The sequence below is a fragment of the Musca domestica genome, unplaced genomic scaffold (genome assembly GCF_030504385.1).
Source record: "Musca domestica strain aabys unplaced genomic scaffold, Musca_domestica.polishedcontigs.V.1.1 57, whole genome shotgun sequence".
Lineage (NCBI taxonomy): Eukaryota > Metazoa > Arthropoda > Insecta > Diptera > Muscidae > Musca > Musca domestica.
The window spans coordinates 242483-261499 of NW_026712358.1; the positions used below are offsets into that span (position 1 = coordinate 242483).

The 19017-nt window shown below is 39.4% G+C and overlaps 1 protein-coding gene across 1 annotated transcript; it reads right to left on the reverse strand.

Moving 5' to 3' along the window:
* Nucleotides 1–690: 690 nt before the first annotated feature.
* On the reverse strand, nt 691–9959 carry LOC131805478 (uncharacterized). The gene is given in 7 exon segments (XM_059128676.1): nt 691–813; nt 1777–2015; nt 2071–2673; nt 2793–3165; nt 3235–3287; nt 3290–4807; nt 9572–9959. Coding segments are annotated over 6 exon segments (2370 nt in total). The 5' UTR covers nt 4269–4807; nt 9572–9959.
* Between the last annotated feature and the right edge of the window lie 9058 nt (nt 9960–19017).

The following is a 19017-nucleotide window of genomic DNA, read 5'->3' on the forward strand; positions in this document are numbered from 1 at the left end:
TTGTATTGTTTGTGGCCGAAGTATAATTTTTGAGGCATATTCGTCCAGTTAAAGATAACGATTACAAATAAGATATTTTTATTGTCAACATCAACAGGTCTCGATGAGGGAATGACTTTTGAGGGTACGCGGGAAGTATCACAGTTGTTAGGTGGATCTGCCCATTCTACTGCATTGACATGGTTTTTGTTAATAACAAATGCCAGACTGATTGAGTCTAACCGTGTTTCGAATTATGAAAACTACCCGACACAGATGGTGGGATTTTCACGTCATTGAGTTGGGGCTCATAATATTGGTATATACGCAAGAGGGCTTTTGGAAGAAACCTACTCTAAAAATCCAAGTTTTCTGTTAAAGGACAAACGTCCTCACATAGCTCATCAACATCCAGTTGTCGATTTACTTCCTCTATTACTTAGGTGGCTTTGGTAGTATAAAGAAATAGTCAACATGTCCATGAAGTAGTTCCAATGACAAGGCCAATCACAATGATCCGCCTACATATGTCTTCCTTAGTGTTTGCACACAGCAATTAAAGCTAACAAAGGCGATTCAAACCACGGTATGAACATGTTTATTAGCAATCAATCAAGTGAAGGCCTACCAGGAGGTCCTTTCGACAACTATTTACACTTTGACTTTTCGTTTGATGGTGGTTCTGATCGTTCTTTTGTCAGATCGGTTGAATTAATGGCCACAGACGTTGTGAATGGGTTGGGAAGAATGGTTGTTCCTCGACTTCCGCGCTGTTGTGGTACGGTCCTTGTAGACGCACATCAACTCGTCAAATCCATCGGGACAATCGTTTATCTGGAAGGAAAACTAGACATCGAATTATAGATTTCGGGATTGGATAGGAGTGAATGGTTCATTACTTCATCTTTTCAACGACATATATTTATGGAAAGAATAGTTTTTGAGACGAAACTATGAAAGGTTCTTCCTAAAAGCCTGCTTCCTTAGAAATTCAAACACAAGATATTGTAATGCAACGGGCTGGGCAGTTAATGTCCCATTATGCCATTACCCTCATTTAATTTGGTTATTCGAGTCAAAAGTATACATCATATTTCTTGCAAAACGTTTTACGCTTTGTTGGTCTCCATGAAATTGAATATATTTGAAGGGGAAGCGTTTGATCCGGCCGAACCAATAATCTAAGCAAATAATGAAAAATAACCAAATTATTTTCGAAGTCGATTAACGTTGATCGAAAATTATCTGTTGGAAAGGGAAACGAACAAAGATGGTTTTACTAACCATTTAGACCCCTTAAAGAACAAAGGGACCGTCTACGATCAGCACTTCGAAACAAACATGTTTTTGGTTTATGCCCTGGGAAGCTTATACCGAGAAAAAGGTTAAAGAAAACCAGGAGGACTTGTGGAGATCGCAGCCGACACTGCGATGAAGACGGAAATTTTGCTTATTGTTAGTAAACATATCGACAAACGAACAAGCTTTTTCCTCTAAAGCGCTCATCTGCAGACAACGTACGATATTTTAAAATGTATGTCTTCAAATAGGCCCATTTATTCTTCTGCTAATACTCGTATTAGCTAATCTAATGCATTACACTTTTCAGATCTGCCGATCAGCCGGTCTCGTGCTCTTCGAATGTGGGCTTGCAAAATTTGAAGCACTGCAATCTATTTTGACATTTTTGGGCAAAGTATTCCTCTCAGAGGGAATCTCACTTTTAATACTAAAAGGTATGGGAAAATATAGTTTTGTGTATAGTTGTGCCTGTGGCTGACCCGGTGTATGACTTACCCTATCACAGAGTTGATTCACCGTTATGCACTTCCCACTCACGCAACGAAGTTCGTGGGGTGCGCAAACTGCTGCAACTACCTTTTCTTGCGGCGGTTCGGTACTGACCGCTACCAGAATCGAAGCTGCTGGCTGTAAAGGTGTCGTGCCCGTTGAACGGTTTCCGCGTGTGGCTGATATTTCAAAGTTGTTTTCGGAATCACTGGTCATCATGATTTCTTTGCTATCGCGAAAATTGGCTATGGGCGAACATTTGAAGGAACTAGTGAACTCTAATACCGTGTTCATACTCACCAAAACCCTTCAGTCTCTCCGATGGAACAGCATTCGTGACATCTTCTTTCGATACCCCAAGAGAACGATTGTTCGCAACCTGCCATTGAAGCGGGTTGGGTGTATTCAGATCTTCTGTCGTGGTTGTTATGTACGTGTACAGACTGTCGCTGGTCTGATTGGGCAGGAAAATGGCGGCATAGGAAAATAGTCGAGGGAAAGCATTGATATCGTCCGCGTCGAATCGAGAATCGTCTTCATTGTCCTGGGAACTACAATTTTCCTCGTCGGAACCATCGAAACAGTCGTACTTCATATCACAGCGCGATTCATCAGGCACACATTTTTCATTAGAGCGACAACGGAATTCGTCTGGCTGGTCGCATGTCAGACAGCTGTCCTCGTCCTCGCCAGCCGGGCAGTCTTTTATGTTGTCGCACTGCCATTGCCTGGGAATGCAAGAGCTGTCATAACATTCGAATTCGTTGTCATAGCAATAACCCTTCCTCCGGGTCGGATCGTCGCAACGTTGAGGGTCGCTCGAATCTGGGTACAGACTGCAATCGAATGTTTCCGTCAGTGAATCTGAGTTTGCAATTATTTCGGAGCAGGCTTCGCGAATTGCTAAATGAAATGATGGAAATGAAATTGTACCAGATTAAGACTTAGTGTGACATCCTGAGCACTGGAGGTCTAGACGTTAGTTCGAGGTTGGCTTTTCCATTTTTTAATTCAAATCTTACCTTTGCATATCCTCCTGCAGGGTGGAAGAATACCAATATGGCTGGGTCTGCATTCGGGCTCGAAAACGGCGCAAATGAACTCAGCCGATCGGGCGGAACAATTCGAGTTTACCATCAACTGGTAGTCCTTGAGGTCCGTGGGCGTGATGTGTGCTGAAATGTTATAGGTCAAGTCGTATTCCAGGACACCCTGACACATTGCCAGTGAAGTTGAGTAGCAGCGGCTATCCTGCGTGTTTGTCGGCTTGCTGCTAGCCGACATCATTGGAGCGGTGGGTTTGTTATGTGTCACTGGAGGGATTGTGGGAGATACTTTGGCAATGGAATCAACAGTGGCAGTTGTAGTCGGGGATGGGGCATGCCCGGGGAAAAGCTGTAAATATAGATGACGGAAAATATCAATAGATAAATACAATGCGGATCAGCTGCTGAACATGCTTACTCCATCGATTAGCCGGAGAATCCGCTCGTCCTCCTCAATGGGAACGCCAAACTATTTTGGTGGCCAGATGTAAAACGGAAGACATTTGCAGGCACAAAAGCCGCCGCTTCCGAAATCATCGTTGTGGTTTCGTCAGCGATTGTCGTAGAATCTTGAGGGGAGTCTTTGCGTTGTTTATCCCATGCGTTGGCCGCCTTGGAGTGTCCGTACTCAACGGTTGACAACTTCTGTTCTCTAGGTCTTTGGCGAGATCTCGAGCTCAGTGTGCGCAACAGCGTAGACTCTCTAATCACTTGAGCACTTTCCGTTACTGCCGCCCGCACCGTGCTGCCTTCCGTGGGCTGTGTATTTGCTACTCCATTTGATTGCATCGCATCATCGTCGTAGCTCTGTTTCTTCTGCTGCAAATACCGCTCCCTGGCCACACTGATGTCATGTAGCCAAATGCTGTAGGTTATCAAACCGAAGAATACCAACACACTGGCTGCAAATATCAAAGGCCATCGCAAGTACTGCCATTTGCAGAGTCGCTTTCCAAACTGAAGAGTCATCAAAGATGTCTTGGCTGCCGCTTCTGGCGAGTCTAGGTAGTAATTGCCGGTGAGGGGGTATTTGTGGCGGCGCACCTGTAATTCGGCCAGATTCTCGACGGGTCTGTTAAACATGCCTCCCATCTGGCACTTGTGTGTCTGTTGTTGCTGCTGCGCCTTACTCCCATCCAAATGACATTTTCCGTCTACTTTGCCATCCCAACTTGAGCTTCGCAACGTAGACGCGCGCGAATAATCTGCAGAACGATGATTATGGTGATGTGCCCCATCGCTGATGGGCTGCACACAAACGGCCACCCCGTGTGGATATTTGGTGGGTTGGCGTCGTAGACCCAACGAACGGCCGCTCAGTAGGTTGATCTCGTGCTGTTGCTGTGCAGCATGCGTGGTCATGCATTGATTGACTTTGTTGCCTGTTGCCACTGCCGCCTGTGAGCCGATGCAATTGCCGCTGTCCGCTTCGGTGAGATTTCCTCTCTCCATTCGTTATGACCAAGCGATGCTGGACGTGCTTGTCGGGTACTCTACCAGCTGCCTCTGTATCGCTGGAATATCAGTGTGGTATATGTTGTCGCCAGATAGCTCAAGCAATTTTTGGTTTAAGTGGATTGCTGTATTGGCTGTGGTAAAGTGCCTGGATTGATTACATAAGCGTCATCTGTTGCTGCTGCAGCTTTTTGTCTAAGATCTGAGCTGTGGACCGTTTGGTCTTTCTGCTGGATTTCTTTCTTTTTTTTTTTGCACGAATGGAGTTTTCTTGTTACCAATGGTCGGAGTTGGCTTTTTGAGTGTCTGCTTCGTTTCTGTTTCTGTTTTTCTTTTTCGGATGTTGATATTTTGGCCTTTAATGTCAGATTCCCAGGCTTGGGTTTATTTGTAGGCTTGTTTTAAACAGAAATTCGCTGTATTGCCGCTCGTGGTTTGAGTAAAATATTTGCTGCTTCGTTTGTGATCACTATTTTAATGAAGACCCAAGAAGAACACCTCTTCTTAATTTGTTGAAATTAGTCTCTGTCTCTGTCCTAGAAAATATCAACATTTGAAGCATAAACGCATTCAGCACTCGATGTGTCACAGTTTTCCTTTTCAAGTTTATTCACAATTAATACTCTGTACTAAATATCGTGTGATACATCATTTATTTCGCCACATGGTATGCCAAGTGAGTCGAAGCAATAATTGGCTAAGTTGAGTTGAGTTATGTCAACCAATGCAAGCCTAAAATCAACGCACAATGCTGAAGCATGGCGTGGAGTAAGGTTCTGTAAAATTACTTGAGAAGTGACTTCTTCAAATGAGTTATGACACTCTCCAAGAAAATGAGGAGTTAACAGCATCAGGTTGGTGCACAGATGTTCGCAAATGCCTGAGCAAGATGTGACTAATAGTTCGGCAACAGAAGCCATTGACAACGCATCAATGGAAACCCAAATAGGCTCTTGTCTTCACACGACCAACAGCAGCCACAATGGTCGTTGTGAAACTGAAGCGGTTTAACCCCCCACTCCGATTTAATCATCTTGCCACTTGCACTTTAAAAGCAATAATCAAACGCCACATGAAAACAAAACAAACCGAACCGAATCAGCAAATCATCTTCTGACCTTTGGTGTTGGTGTTTTTGTATTGTCTAGTTTAAAAGTCAGCTACATCTCCGATTGGTTAAGTTGACCACTTGCAACTGTGAGCCACAAGCAAGAATTTAAAAGCCAAGGGGGCGGACGGTTGGAATCCCCTTCGCCCAGATTTGCCTGCCGTTCACCGTGGAGCATATTTGCAATAGATTAAAGCCAATAACAACAATAATAATAGTACTACTCGGTGCTGATGCCAATCAACATTCATATACAGTGGCTCACACAATATCGAAAATGGATATGTAAATACTTCCTGGCACGTAAAATAGAACAAAATAATCGAAGTTGGGACTGAACTGATGATGATGAGTACCAGCAATGCACACTGGGGCAATGCTCTTGCTGGGTTAAAGACAACCAACTGTACATAGTGGGAAAACCCCGAACTAGGGCGCATGCATGAACAATGCTCTAACAAAATTAAACAAAGTATTGTCACAATATTAAACAATATGTAGTGTTCAGTATATCTAACGGAACTTCCAACGAGAAACGGAACTTCTAACGAGAATCCCATTTTGTTTCCGCCAGTGTTCATTCATAGGTCATTTTCAATAATTTTTTATACCCTACACCACAAAGTGGTCAGGGTATTATGTCTTTGTGCATTTGTTTGTAACAGGCAGAAGGAAACGAGATAAACCCATAGTTCCTTTTGATGATCTGCATAGAATCACATTCTGAGTCGATTTATGCATGTCCGTCCGTCCGTCTGTCCGTCTGTCCATGTATTTTTGTAAACAAAGTACAGGTCGCATTTATTGCCCGATCCAGATGAAATTTTGCAAAGATCTTTTGTTTGGCCCAAGGACGAACCCTATTGAAATTGGAGATAATCGGTAAAAATTTAGATATAGCTCCCATATATATCTTCGTCCGATTTACCTTTTATTGTGCACCAAACGTGTAATATCAGCCTGAATTGTATGGAATTTTGCATATACACCCAAATTGGGCCTGAAAATATGTATGCCAAATTTGATCGAAATCGGTTCAGATATAGCTATAGCTCCCATATATATTGTTCATCCGATTTGTTATTTTTGTCCTCCGCAGCCGTAATATGCACTCTGTAACAACAATATTTGGGGAAATATATCAAATACAGCTCAGAAATACATTTGCTAAATTTTATGGAGATCGGTTCAGATTTGGATATATCTCCCATATATAATTTCGTCCGACTTACCTTGGATTGTGCACCAAACGTCTAATATTTGCCCAAATTGTATGAAATTTGGCACTTACGACCGAATTGAGTCTAGAAGCTAGTATGTCAAATTTGGTTTGGATCGGTTCAGATATAGCTCTAGCTTCCACATATATTATTCATCCGATTTGTTATATTTGTTACCCACAACGGTAATATGCACTCCGTAACAACGATATTCAGGGAAATATATCAAATACAGCTCTGAAATATCTTTGACAAATTTTATCGAGATCGGTTCAGATTTGGATAAAGCTCCCATATATATCTTTATCCGATTTCAAATTAATTGTGCACCAAATGGGCAATACAATTCCGAATTTAAAAGATACAAATGTTTCGGCAGATTTAGTCCTTTGAACTTTAAATTATAATTATAATCGTAGCTTGTATGATTGAATTCTCCCATAAAAATTTTCATTGTTATGTGGAGCTCTACTTAATTAGCAAAATGGTGTAGGGTATCATAAAGTCGGCCCCGCCCGACTTTAAGACTTTCTTTACTGGTTTTTTTTTTTGGTTTCAACGTTCCCATTGACGCATACAATTATCCATTTTAATGCAGATATTTCAAAGAAGTAACTATGTACAGAACTGAAATAAAAGTGTTATAATTCGTAAACTATGTCGAATCTCCCGAGCGCTCAAAACCTTAATTGTGATCGTAGTATTGTTGTAATAAAATGTTTTCAAAGACCCTTTTATTTGGCACAGCAAACCAACATACAATAGTGTACACATCATCACTTTACATTAATTTCCGTACCTTTGTAGTACGAAGTTCCGAAAATCCTACCAAATCCTACCACTTACGACAACATATTTAAAACCAAAACCTGAGCAGGGTTACCGTTGCATAGTGGTCGAGGTCGTATGGGCACAGCGGCCAAAAATACTTTCAGTGCAGATATCAATATGAATCTTTGGTTATGGTACATTGATGGGATAAAAATAAAAAAAATTGACAAAACGGATATGGTCGATGCATGTTTTGGCATGGTCCCTTTACAAAGTTCCTCACGAATAAAGGTAATTTGCCCAATTTCTGTCACATTTATACACTAGATTGTTCTGTTATTTGGCATTTTACGTTCTAAAGAGCTAAAAAATAGTCTTACTGAAAATTATTTGGAACGGCCCGCCTTCAGGTAGAGTCCCCTGTAAAGGTACCTTTAGACATAGAAGTATTTTTTATACAAAGTTTATTTCAAATTTCAAAATTATTATTTGTAAACAAAATAGATAATTTTTTTGTTATCAAATTAAACAATTTAATATAAAATTAAATCAAAGTTACTAATGGATATTTATAAATTTTAGTGTTATATAAGTAAATCAAATGCAGATTTTATTAATATAGATTTTTTATTGAAGAAGAAGACGGTTAATAAGATGTTGAAACACGAGAATTTTTTCGGGTATGATTTAGTCGAAACTTTTTATATCTTTATCCACGGCTTCCCCCTATAATTCTCCAATCGATACAATGACAAATTTATAACGTCGGGTGCATGTATTAAAATTTTATGAGCTGCGGGTGGAAGATAGTGCCTTGGATATCTATTTGTTAACTCTTTAGCCGTTTCCAGTGCAAAGCCCTAAATTTTTCGACATTAATAGTATACCCAGAAGATAATGCAGGCAACATTATTGAACACCCCTCAATTATATCCTTATCAATCCCAAACAACAAAAACATATACTATGTCACTAGCACCATCGAACTGACAAAATTGGAGCGAGGGCATAACATACAAATCTGAAAGTTAAATAAGCACTAGGACCCTTACTAATGGCGTGAAGAAATTATATTGGAGGACTAAGGGGGGGGGGGGGGGGAAACAATTAAAACTTTAACTGAAATCCAATTTTATTTTCAAAATTAATCTTTAAAGGCAACTCAGAACACTCACATCGTCTATATTGTACACAACTACTAAACACACAAATTACCGCACTAAAAATAAGTCAATACCTTGCTTTTCAATAATTATGCCAAGAATTGTCATTTTAAAATGTATTTAATTTTGTAAAACAGATCTATTTTTACTCCACTTTTTCACTGGTCCCACTGAAAAAGCAACTAACCATATTTCTCTTTTTTGATGCTATTGTCGAAGTGGGCCGTTAGAACGAAGCCAAAATTATTATGTTTCCTAAAAAGCTTAACCTCTTAAGAGTTCATGTGTACACATTTGACAATAAATATCTGATTTTCATTTTTTGAATTTTGGCCAATGGCAGCGACCTCTGTGCGTTGGGCGGGCGACAAAAGTTGCAGTTTGCGACCTTTTTGAGATCCAGTATCTTTATGTGCAACACTTTAAACAATTTCCAATTTTGCAATTTTTACCAAATTTCAAAATAATCTCATTCGGGCTCAACTTGGAGAAAGAATGTTTTCTAAATTAGAACTAACGAAGGGATAAATAAACTAATTGGTTGAAAGAAAATATTTGTGGGTCCATATTAGCAGCTCTAAAATGCGAATATTTTTTGTCACACTTTTCAAACATTTCTGGCAGTAACACTTAACCGGGGTTATCAATCTGTATTTTATTCGCGCTAAATCGGTGCTTTTCCCATTGTGCAGCGGCAGTTTGGAATAGTCCTATTTTACAAAGTAAGCGATGCCAAGGTTCGGATAATTGACATACATCATGGCAATGTAATTTTTCGAAATGGTCGGATCGATGTTTGATAAAAACACTTTCAACTCGTCGTTGCTTTGAGCTACTGTCTCTCTATGTAAAACGATTGAGTAATGGCGTGCACTTTTGTTAAAGCCAAAGCAATAACTTGGCTATAATAATATTGCAGACTGTTGCAAAGATATTCTAAGTATTGCGCTCTATTCTCATGATGCGCACACTCCCCCGACATGTTGCGACACTCGTCATTTTCGAATGTCCGGAGCCCGTTGACTCAGAGAAACTTACCCGACAGTCATTTGGCAACTGCCCTGCTATGGGTCACTAGGACTGCAGGAGAAAAAATAGTTCGTATTCCAGAAGATTTTAAGCAGTTCGAAGGTTTTGAATGTTTGATAACTATCCCGAGTGAATGATTTCACAATACATGGTTCAGGCGGACACTGGCACTTTCAACGCTTGTTTGCTGGGGAACTTTACTTATTCACGATCGCACGGGGACCAATGCTGTTTCCGAGAGTCAGTTTGTGTTTTGTATATATTTAAATTGCTTTTGTTGGTATGTCTTTTTCTGTAATTGCTTTAGCCGGAGATTTAACGAGCCGTGACGACGTGAACTGTCATTGAAGCTGGCAAAATCACAACTGAACTTTTTGGGGACCCAATCAACCCAAAAAGCATAGCTTGTTGGCGCGACTGTAAGTTGGCAAGCGATACACCATTCTGGCGCTTAAGCTTAGATTACGCTCGCGCTCGCTGCATGCTATTTTGTTTTTCATTCGTGTAAATGTCTTTTATTTGGCTGAGCGAATAGTAAGCTTAGTAAGCTCTGCAATGCCATTTCAAGTCAACTCCGACTCAGACTAAGAGTGCGGCAACTGAGGCACTAAGCCAAATGAAGGATGTAAATAGCTTTTCATCGTTTTCAATAACGAGGGACGTGTTATTTAAATGATATGCTTGTTAGAAATATTTTTGCAAATATATATTATACATAATGTTTATGTAGGAACATGGTGTGGGATATTGATTGTGTAGAATATATACATACTTGCGTTGATGGAAACTTCGTATCGACCTTCCTATAACAACTCTCAACGGTTCAGTTGGTTTCTCGAATAGTTTCGCTTTCATGTCTAGCGGGTGGGTGAACCGATCCAACAAAACATTGATCTTTACCCTGCTCTCTTTGTCGTGCTAGTATTTCAACAACCGGAATGTCGGTTGTGCTGACTTTCTTGATCCACAGCTAGAAACGAGCAAAATACGTTTGTGTCGCCCTGATCATTCATCGACAATGCAAACGGATCGATTTTCGCGGCGTTGCTTTTGAACATCTACATTCAGTCACCGGCGGTATTAATGGTCATTTTCGGGAGAGTGGAAGTTTGTATCAAGAAAAATAAAAACAAAACATTTTCAAAATCAACGATTGAAAATTGCGGGGCGCGTAATAATAACATTAACCAGATTTTCCATGGAATTGAAAGATTGAACACTTAGAATCATATTTTTGACAGAACCTCCAGACATTTCATTCATCTTTTGCGCTATTTGACTCATTTTTGAAATGAACAAAAAATACCAAATAAATGAAAACAACTTGTTGCCTATAATTTTGAAAAATTCTGACAGGAAGCGGGCATAGCCTCAGGGCCGTATTTCTGTAGTTTTACGAAGCTGTTCTACCTCCTTATTGTACCATGGTTAAATCTGTTGTTTTAGTATCGCTGGTGTGGTCTTGAATATGTTTATTTTCCAAATCAATCTCTTCTTGTTGGGAATATCTTGGGTTCAGTGGGGGAGCGATTCCGAAAGATAAAGGATAATATTGTACATATACGTACCTTGTCTAAGGCTGTGCGAAGCATGTATGAGATAAAGGTTCATGTCAGTTTTGCAACAACTGATCAATTTCAATTTGTTTCCTTATAGACGAGAAACTTGTGGGATTAAAGGAATAGCTTAATAACTTAAACATTTTACAATACATTAAGAAAATCGGGTTATTAATTTTGGACTTAGAGAAGAGTAATTTTTATGATTGACCACCATGTTTATTCCATGTACTTCACTGTCGAAAGTGTTTTTGTATGGAATACAAATATGGAATAAATCGATACAAGTCAGCTCCCAGAAATTCGACGTAGAAACTTTAAACCGCGTTTTCCCAAAGGAGGTAAATGATGCTGCATGGAGTGCTCAAGCATGTCAGCATATCGTATCGTCGATAATCGGAGGTATATATCTGTGTTTATCCAAAACGTGTACTCCTTTCTTCTGCTATTTTCCCCACAAGAATATCTTGTTTGGAAAAATCATGAATGTTGGCAAAAGGAGAAAAAGCTCTCCCGTTCGATTGTTAAACTTGGACTTGTCAATAATTATGATTTTAATGATAAGATTTTTTAGAAGTTATTTTGTAAGAACATTTTTGTCATTTTTAGCGACAGAATTAACGATAACAGAAGTTGGGGCAGCAATCAGATAGCTCCAGGCCGAAAAAATACTGATGTGAATATCAACATGGAATCGAAGCCATAATGCCCAACATCGACCTTGGCCTAAGTATTAGGTTTTGTCATATTGAAAATCATAATCCATAATCGAAGAGCCAATCCACTTACGGGCATCATGTAAAGTGCGCCGAAATATTTCCCACATTTTACAGCCCGAAGAATAGCTGGTATTTCCATTAGGTGCTATGGTCTAAACACGTTTTGGACCTTTGACTTTTATTCCATATATGAGAGTGTGGGAATAAAAGTCCGACTAACTCTGTCGTAAATCAGTCATTCAGTTTCTCGAAACCATTCGTTGACAAGCCTTAAATATGTCCGATCTATCAAGGGGGTGGTTCTTGCAATCAAAGTTTGTGACAATACTGATGAACCTTGCCTATTGAGGCTAACATCCGAACATAGCAGTTCATTAATCATGTGTTTCAAACTAGAATGACAAGTCGTAATCCGTAGGGTAAACAGTGCAGCCCAGGCCTTCATTGTGTGCTCAAAAGGTAAATGCAGGGTAGAAAATTTTCTATATCCGTCCAGAATATGTCACATGTTTTGTACCATCAAAAACAAATGGGAACTCAGATTCAAAATTCTGTTGGAATATTTTGTCCCCGATTATAACCAACATATCGTCATCTCACTTTGCCTGCAAACTGGATAGTATAAAACTTATGGCATCGGCCTTATGTTTCTTCGTTTGACAAAGAGTGTTGATAATTCGTCTGCATTGGTTTGTACATTATTCCGGTCAATCTAGAAAATAAAATATCATTCAAGTGAAATAGTTTGTTTCGTTTTGTACGGGCTGAGAGTGCCTCTGGAAGCGTTGATGTTGCCTGCCAAAAGGAACATGATTGATAATAGATTTTTTTTTTTTAATTCAACTTGAGCCCGAAAACATCGGTTTCATCCATCATCAATCATGATGGAGTGTAATTCTGATTCTATTCCAAAACTATGAATAATTGGCGGCAGTCAGAGTTTTAAAATATATGTCGGAAACCTGCGTGGAAACTGTCGGCATCATACATGCTCCATGGTAACCATCCCAGAAAAAAGTTAGATGCCAATGATTGCAATAATTCATCGGTCTCATCCATATTTCAATTCCAAGGATGCTGAGTGCACAGAGCCGGCATTCAGACCTACTCCAAATAGTATAATGCCAAGCTATTACATATTCTCCGAATCGCTTTTGATTGTTTAGTTAAGTCACCGATCGTTTAATGCTGAAGTTCGTAGCTGTATTTATTTTTATGCTTCGAGGGTGTTTTCAATGGAACTCAATCAGTCGTCCAGTTGCCGTTGGTTTTTGTTGCCAATCCACCAATCTAGTTCGGCAGTTTCTTATTTTCTCCTATTTCATGTATCACTTGTGTTTTTTTCTTCACCTTTTGTTAATAACATCGTAACGTCTCAATCGATATCTCATCACCAATGAAATAGCTCGAGTCTTTAGTACAAATAGTCAACATTTCTAAAAGCCAAATACCAAATTTGACATATTTACGTGGGTAAATGTGACTAGGACTCAAAAATACCGAATATTGGTCTACATATCAAACACCGAGCCGTTGTATTAGAAATCCGTCGACAATGTGGATAAAACCATCAAAATACCGAATATCGGGAGGTTCCCTTATACAGGGGCATTACGAAAACGTGGGCCTATATATACAATGTTCCGCCACCGGAACTAGAATCCATAACAAACTACAAATACCAATTTTAAGACAAATGCGAGGGAAAAAGTGATTAAAACCATCACCATTATATGGGGGCTATACTAAAATGAGACCTATATAACCAATGTTCTGTCACAGAAGCTGAAGCCCATTACAAACAACAACTACCATTTATAAGACAAACCTGTGCGAAAATGTGGTAAAATTAATAAAATTGAAAAACTTCCCTTCACAACGGAAAAACTTTTTGTACTAACATAGCGTATATCATTCAGCCGGTTAATTCTTAATTTTAGTGTGGAGTCGATGGTTTGTGAGATGAAAATAGTCATTTGCTCTCAAGTTGTAGTCATGTGGAGTAGCACAAGGTCTGCCCAGGAGACCATAGGTTTTGCTCACCCTTTCGTATCCATACCAGTTTTTACGAACCTCGTGATGGGCACTGTGATCAGTGAGCCGCAACTCTGACGCACTCATCTGACCCGGTTGAATGCTTTTCACGACAAATTTTGATTTACAGCGCTAGTTCATTTATCTTGTTTTTTATTGTTTTTGTTTCGTTAAACGAAAAACATCGACCCAAAATGACAGGACAACAAAAGCATTTTTCATGTTGCAATACATCAACATTGTGACAGTTTACAAGAGGCTCTTGTTGGGATGAAGCGCACGCGCCGTTGTATCCTCATAAACAACCCCATTCGGCAGAAAATAGCATCGGGTGAAACGCACGTTGTTCAATTAAAAGCGGAGCGCGAGCGTTTGAAAGGCACCCCTTCTTCGTTCCCTTAACCACATTCGCACACACGTGCGTCAGTCGTCCGCATGCGCAGCACTTTTTGTCTAATATTCATACACATGTTCTTTTCGTGTTGTCCTCTTGACGAGCCGTTGCCGGCCTCTGCAAATTAAAATAAATAACGGATATCTGACATTTCTGACACGAGTTCATCAATCTTCTGGCAACTCGCCTCTGATTTCACCATCCAGCCGCGGCGAGTCATCATTGCAACGCAGCCTGATGCAAAACCTTTTATTTCAAATTCATTTGCAATTTGTCATGCTCTTCGTGTAAAGTTTGTGCAGTAGTATTTTCAAAATTTCGTCACGGACTTTATCATTTTCCGCATCCCAACAACAATTAATCCGAAAAAAAATCATAAATGAATGGAGCGCGTTGCTGGAGGAAATCCGTGCATATTTCAAGAACTGATGTAGTTAAAATGGCGCCCTCTTGGAATTTACAGACGTAATCTCTCTACTATAACCAATTCAAATCGCTTCCTTCTTCTCCCAGTAATATTAAATGGATTTTGAAAATAACTTTCCAATTACCAAATGCCATTGCAGTACTTTCTCCACGCAAGGAAAAGTGAACGCTCAAAGTCGACGGGTATTATATAATTTACCCATGAAGTAGGCGAATTTAATATCCAGTCACGCGTCAACTAATTAGAAGTTGGCAAATACGCTGCCACTCTCGCAATAAATTCCTATTTCATTTGCGCTCGCTTAAATTGGACGTTTAGTTTTAGTTTTTTTTTTTTTGTTTGGATGAGGGACGAAGTCGTAGCAGATTCTTAAACTAAGATCAGTGATCGAAAATTTGTATTGAAAACGAAAGCTAGAGCCACACTACTACACGTGTACTACGTGTAAATCTCGCTAAATTTTGAAAACTAAAAAACCAAAACATAACAAACACAAAATAAAGCCCACGTATTCGTATTGTTAATAGAAGGTTTTTTCCACGGTACAATGAATGAAGACAAGGTAGGGAATAGTAATCATTTGACAGTTTTTTGTTGGTCTTGTATTGTCATGATCTGTGTATCGTTTTTGTATGTGTATGATCATCCCGTTTTGGGATGAAAAAGAATTGGAATTATATTAGGAAATCGATGTTGCGAAAAATTCCCGGCATTAAATATAATTTTGAAGTTACAAGACTCTAGCTTCAGGGTTGTGTTTTTCAAATTTAAACATTCTGCCCAACCTTGTAATTATTGTACCATGGTTATTTCTATCTGTATGTAATTAAATTATATCCTTTATAAATAGCATATACCAACAACACAAAAATGCACCCCATTTTTTAAATCCAATCTTCCTACCATGGTAAAATGAAGAAGGTAAAGTCATTTCAAATAAACATATTCGCATCTCTGCATTTTCTGTAATTTACCTTGTCAAATTTCACTGCCTATAAAGCAGGTTCTCATCTCCGACTTGTGTATGTACAACGGATTTAGAAATATACATTTTGACAACGAGTTGTCAACGGTCAATTTTGAAAAAAAAAATTGTAAGGATATGTTTGCATGACTTTAACTTCTTAACTCTAACATGCAATATTTATTAATTATTTATAAAATTGTCAAATCATAAATTTGCTGCTATGATATTGTGTCGAAACGAAATTTTAGTTTAGTTTAGTTAGAATGGACATTAGGGTTTTTTGTTAGAACGGACTTTAAGTTTTTCCCAAAATTACTTTATGATAAGGTATATTCAATTTCATCCCGTTCGAGAATCGTTTATTACTTTAGGACTCACATAGTAAAATGTTAAAACAATAACCCCTCCAAGCGACGGTTTGTTAGCAACCAATGACTGACACTGTCTGCTTTAATTAAATCATAATACCTTGTTGGGAGGACAGATGTTCATTCCCTTTAAATGACCTTCTCTTCTTGCCATCGAAATCGTGTGCGGAATAACGTTGATGCTCATTGCCTCGATTTGACACTGGAGCCATAAATTATATCAGCCAATCCAAAAATCGACACTTCCACAAGGCAAGGCAAGTCTAAATGGCGATGGATGCCTATTGTTTGTTTATATCGTCGACCTATTAACTTCCCGTCCAGGTACTTTTTTACAATTCGCAATGCTCCTTCAGCTGAGCATTGGCATAATCAAATATGCAAATACGGCGCTGTTGAAACCAGTAAAAATCAAAATTTGCCATGCCCACTTTAAGGCCCAGAGGCTGTTGAGTATTCAGTGCCTATACTACTTGTCGGCCGGGTATTCCACTGCACTGGCAAATGTCATCCCATTTTGCGTTGATGGATAGAACAATGGAAAATGAGGAAAAACTCGTAAATATTTGCACGGCTACACCCCTATTTCTTTGCTTAGACATCCCGGCATATGCAAATTCGGCCGAAGTGAAGGGGGATGCTCGCAAAAAACACATTTCTAATTTGCTTAGGGTAATTCGCCCTCCGGCAATAGATTGCAAATTTAAGAACTGGGAGTATCTGTTAATGAGCTCATTAAATTCAATATGTCAAAGACTGGACTGCAGCTTGAATAGGAGCAAATATACAACTACCCTTGGCAATTTGAGCCGATTTCGATTTGTGGTTGTTGAAAAAAAAAACAACAAGAGTTCTGTCAAAAAGACAAAAAAAAAACGAAATTCGAAAATTGACCAACTACCCAGTAAGCCAAGTGTGCCGCTTTCAGCACAATTAGACATGACAATAACGTACCCGCTGCATTACCAGCTGTCCAAAACAAATGAATATAATGCAGAAGATATGTGGCTTCTGCATTTCGGTAAACAAAAAGGAATGACTTATTCCTATACAATTTACACATCAAGTAATTAAAAACGAAGGTTTGTTTGGTTGTTTTGTTTATTTATTGATTGGTGTTTCCTATTTGCTTCCATTATACCTAAGGTAAGGGTAAGAAGGTAGTCACGCAATTATATTTTTACAGATTTTTTTTAACAAGTGGCTATCGTTAGAGCACTCCAGCATTTAAATGTGAATAAATCTTTTGTGTCTCGTACCATCGCTCGTTACCGTGATATTGGTAGCGTAGCCCGACGTCAAGGAAGTGGACGGAAAAACAGTAAAATCAGCAGAAATGGTTCGAAAAGAAAGAAGAGACTTGATCAAAATCGCGTCGCAGTGGCCGAAAAATTGGTCCTTGAGCTCAACGTATTTGCAATATTCCATTCGGCAAATATTGAAAAATGAACTAGGGGTAATGATATTCCAAAAAGAGCAAGATCTTACACCGCAACAGAAAGAAAATAGACTCAAAAGAGCTAAAGAGTTGCTTCGCTTGGCTGAAAGTGGTGAACTGCCGAATTTGGTTTTTTCCGATGAGAAAACATTCGTTGTCCAGCAGTTTGTAAACAAACAAAATGATCGTGTTTACTTGCCAAAGAGGTCACCTGTGCACCTTCGGTTCGCCACAAGAACTCAAGCGCGGGCATGCTGATGGTGTGGGCCGCCATAACAGCCGATGGTCGCTCTCCGCTCTTATTAATCGACCGTGGCATCAGAATAAATGCCGAATAGTATAGCGAAAATATTCTGGAGGGTGTAGACCTTGGGCGCAGACCTTGGACATTCCAACAGGACTCAGCACCATCGCACTCAGCACGCGCCACCCAAGAATGGTTACCAAATGGGGTTCCTTGCTTCATTTCCAGCGCACAATGGCCACCAAAATCTTCGGATACCTTGGGCGCAGACCTTGGACATTCCAACAGGACTCAGCACCATCGCACTCAGCACGCGCCGCCCAAGAATGGTTACCAAATGAGGTTCCTTGCTTCATTTCCAGCGCACAATGGCCACCAAAATCTTCGGATACCAAGCAAGCGCTTCGCCGAGAATGGGCCAAAATACCGCAGAGAAACATTCGGGCCGTGTGTGACGGTTCCATTGTTCGTTGCAAAGGTGACCGATTCGAACAAATCTAAACTTATTTTTATATTTGATGCTGTTTCATTCAATAAAACTAAAAAAAAAGGAAAAATTATGGCGTTTGACTTTGTAGCAGTTTTTTTTTTATCTCACCCTGTATACTCATAAATCCGTTGTTTACACACAAATCGGAAGTGGGACCCTGCTTTCTATGCCGTGTAATTTGACAAGGTAAATCATAGAAAATTCAGGGTTGGGAATGCTTATTTGAAATGAATTTACCTTCTTAATTTTACCATAATCCTATCGTACAACTAAAAATTGCATTCACAACAAATATTGAAATCTATATATATTAAAATCAATTGTTGTTCGTTGGTAATGGAATCAGTTGAGAACGGCTGAACCGATTTGCATAATTGTGTGTACAAACGTTCGTCCTACCCCGAGTTGACCACACCTACTTTTACGCCCACTATTTCGATTTATCTAAAATCCTTATATTTGCCAAATAATGAAGATATCGGTTTTAAAATTATTACACGACATACTGTTGACTTTCCCCCCAATCCTAAGTATTTATTTTGGGGCTGAGGAACTGACCACGCCTACTTTTTTATCTATATATGTTGTTGTTCGTTGGTAATCGAATTATTTGAGACCGGCTGGAACTATTTGGATATTTTTTTTTTAATGTTCGTCCTATCCCGAATTAAGTTTTTATGCAAAGAAAAAGTGACCTCAATTTTTCGCCCATTTTTTCGATTTATCTAAAATCCTAATATTTACCAAAATCATGCAGATATCTTTTCCACAGTTAGTATACGACGTAATCTTGACTCTCCCCTCCAACCATAGGT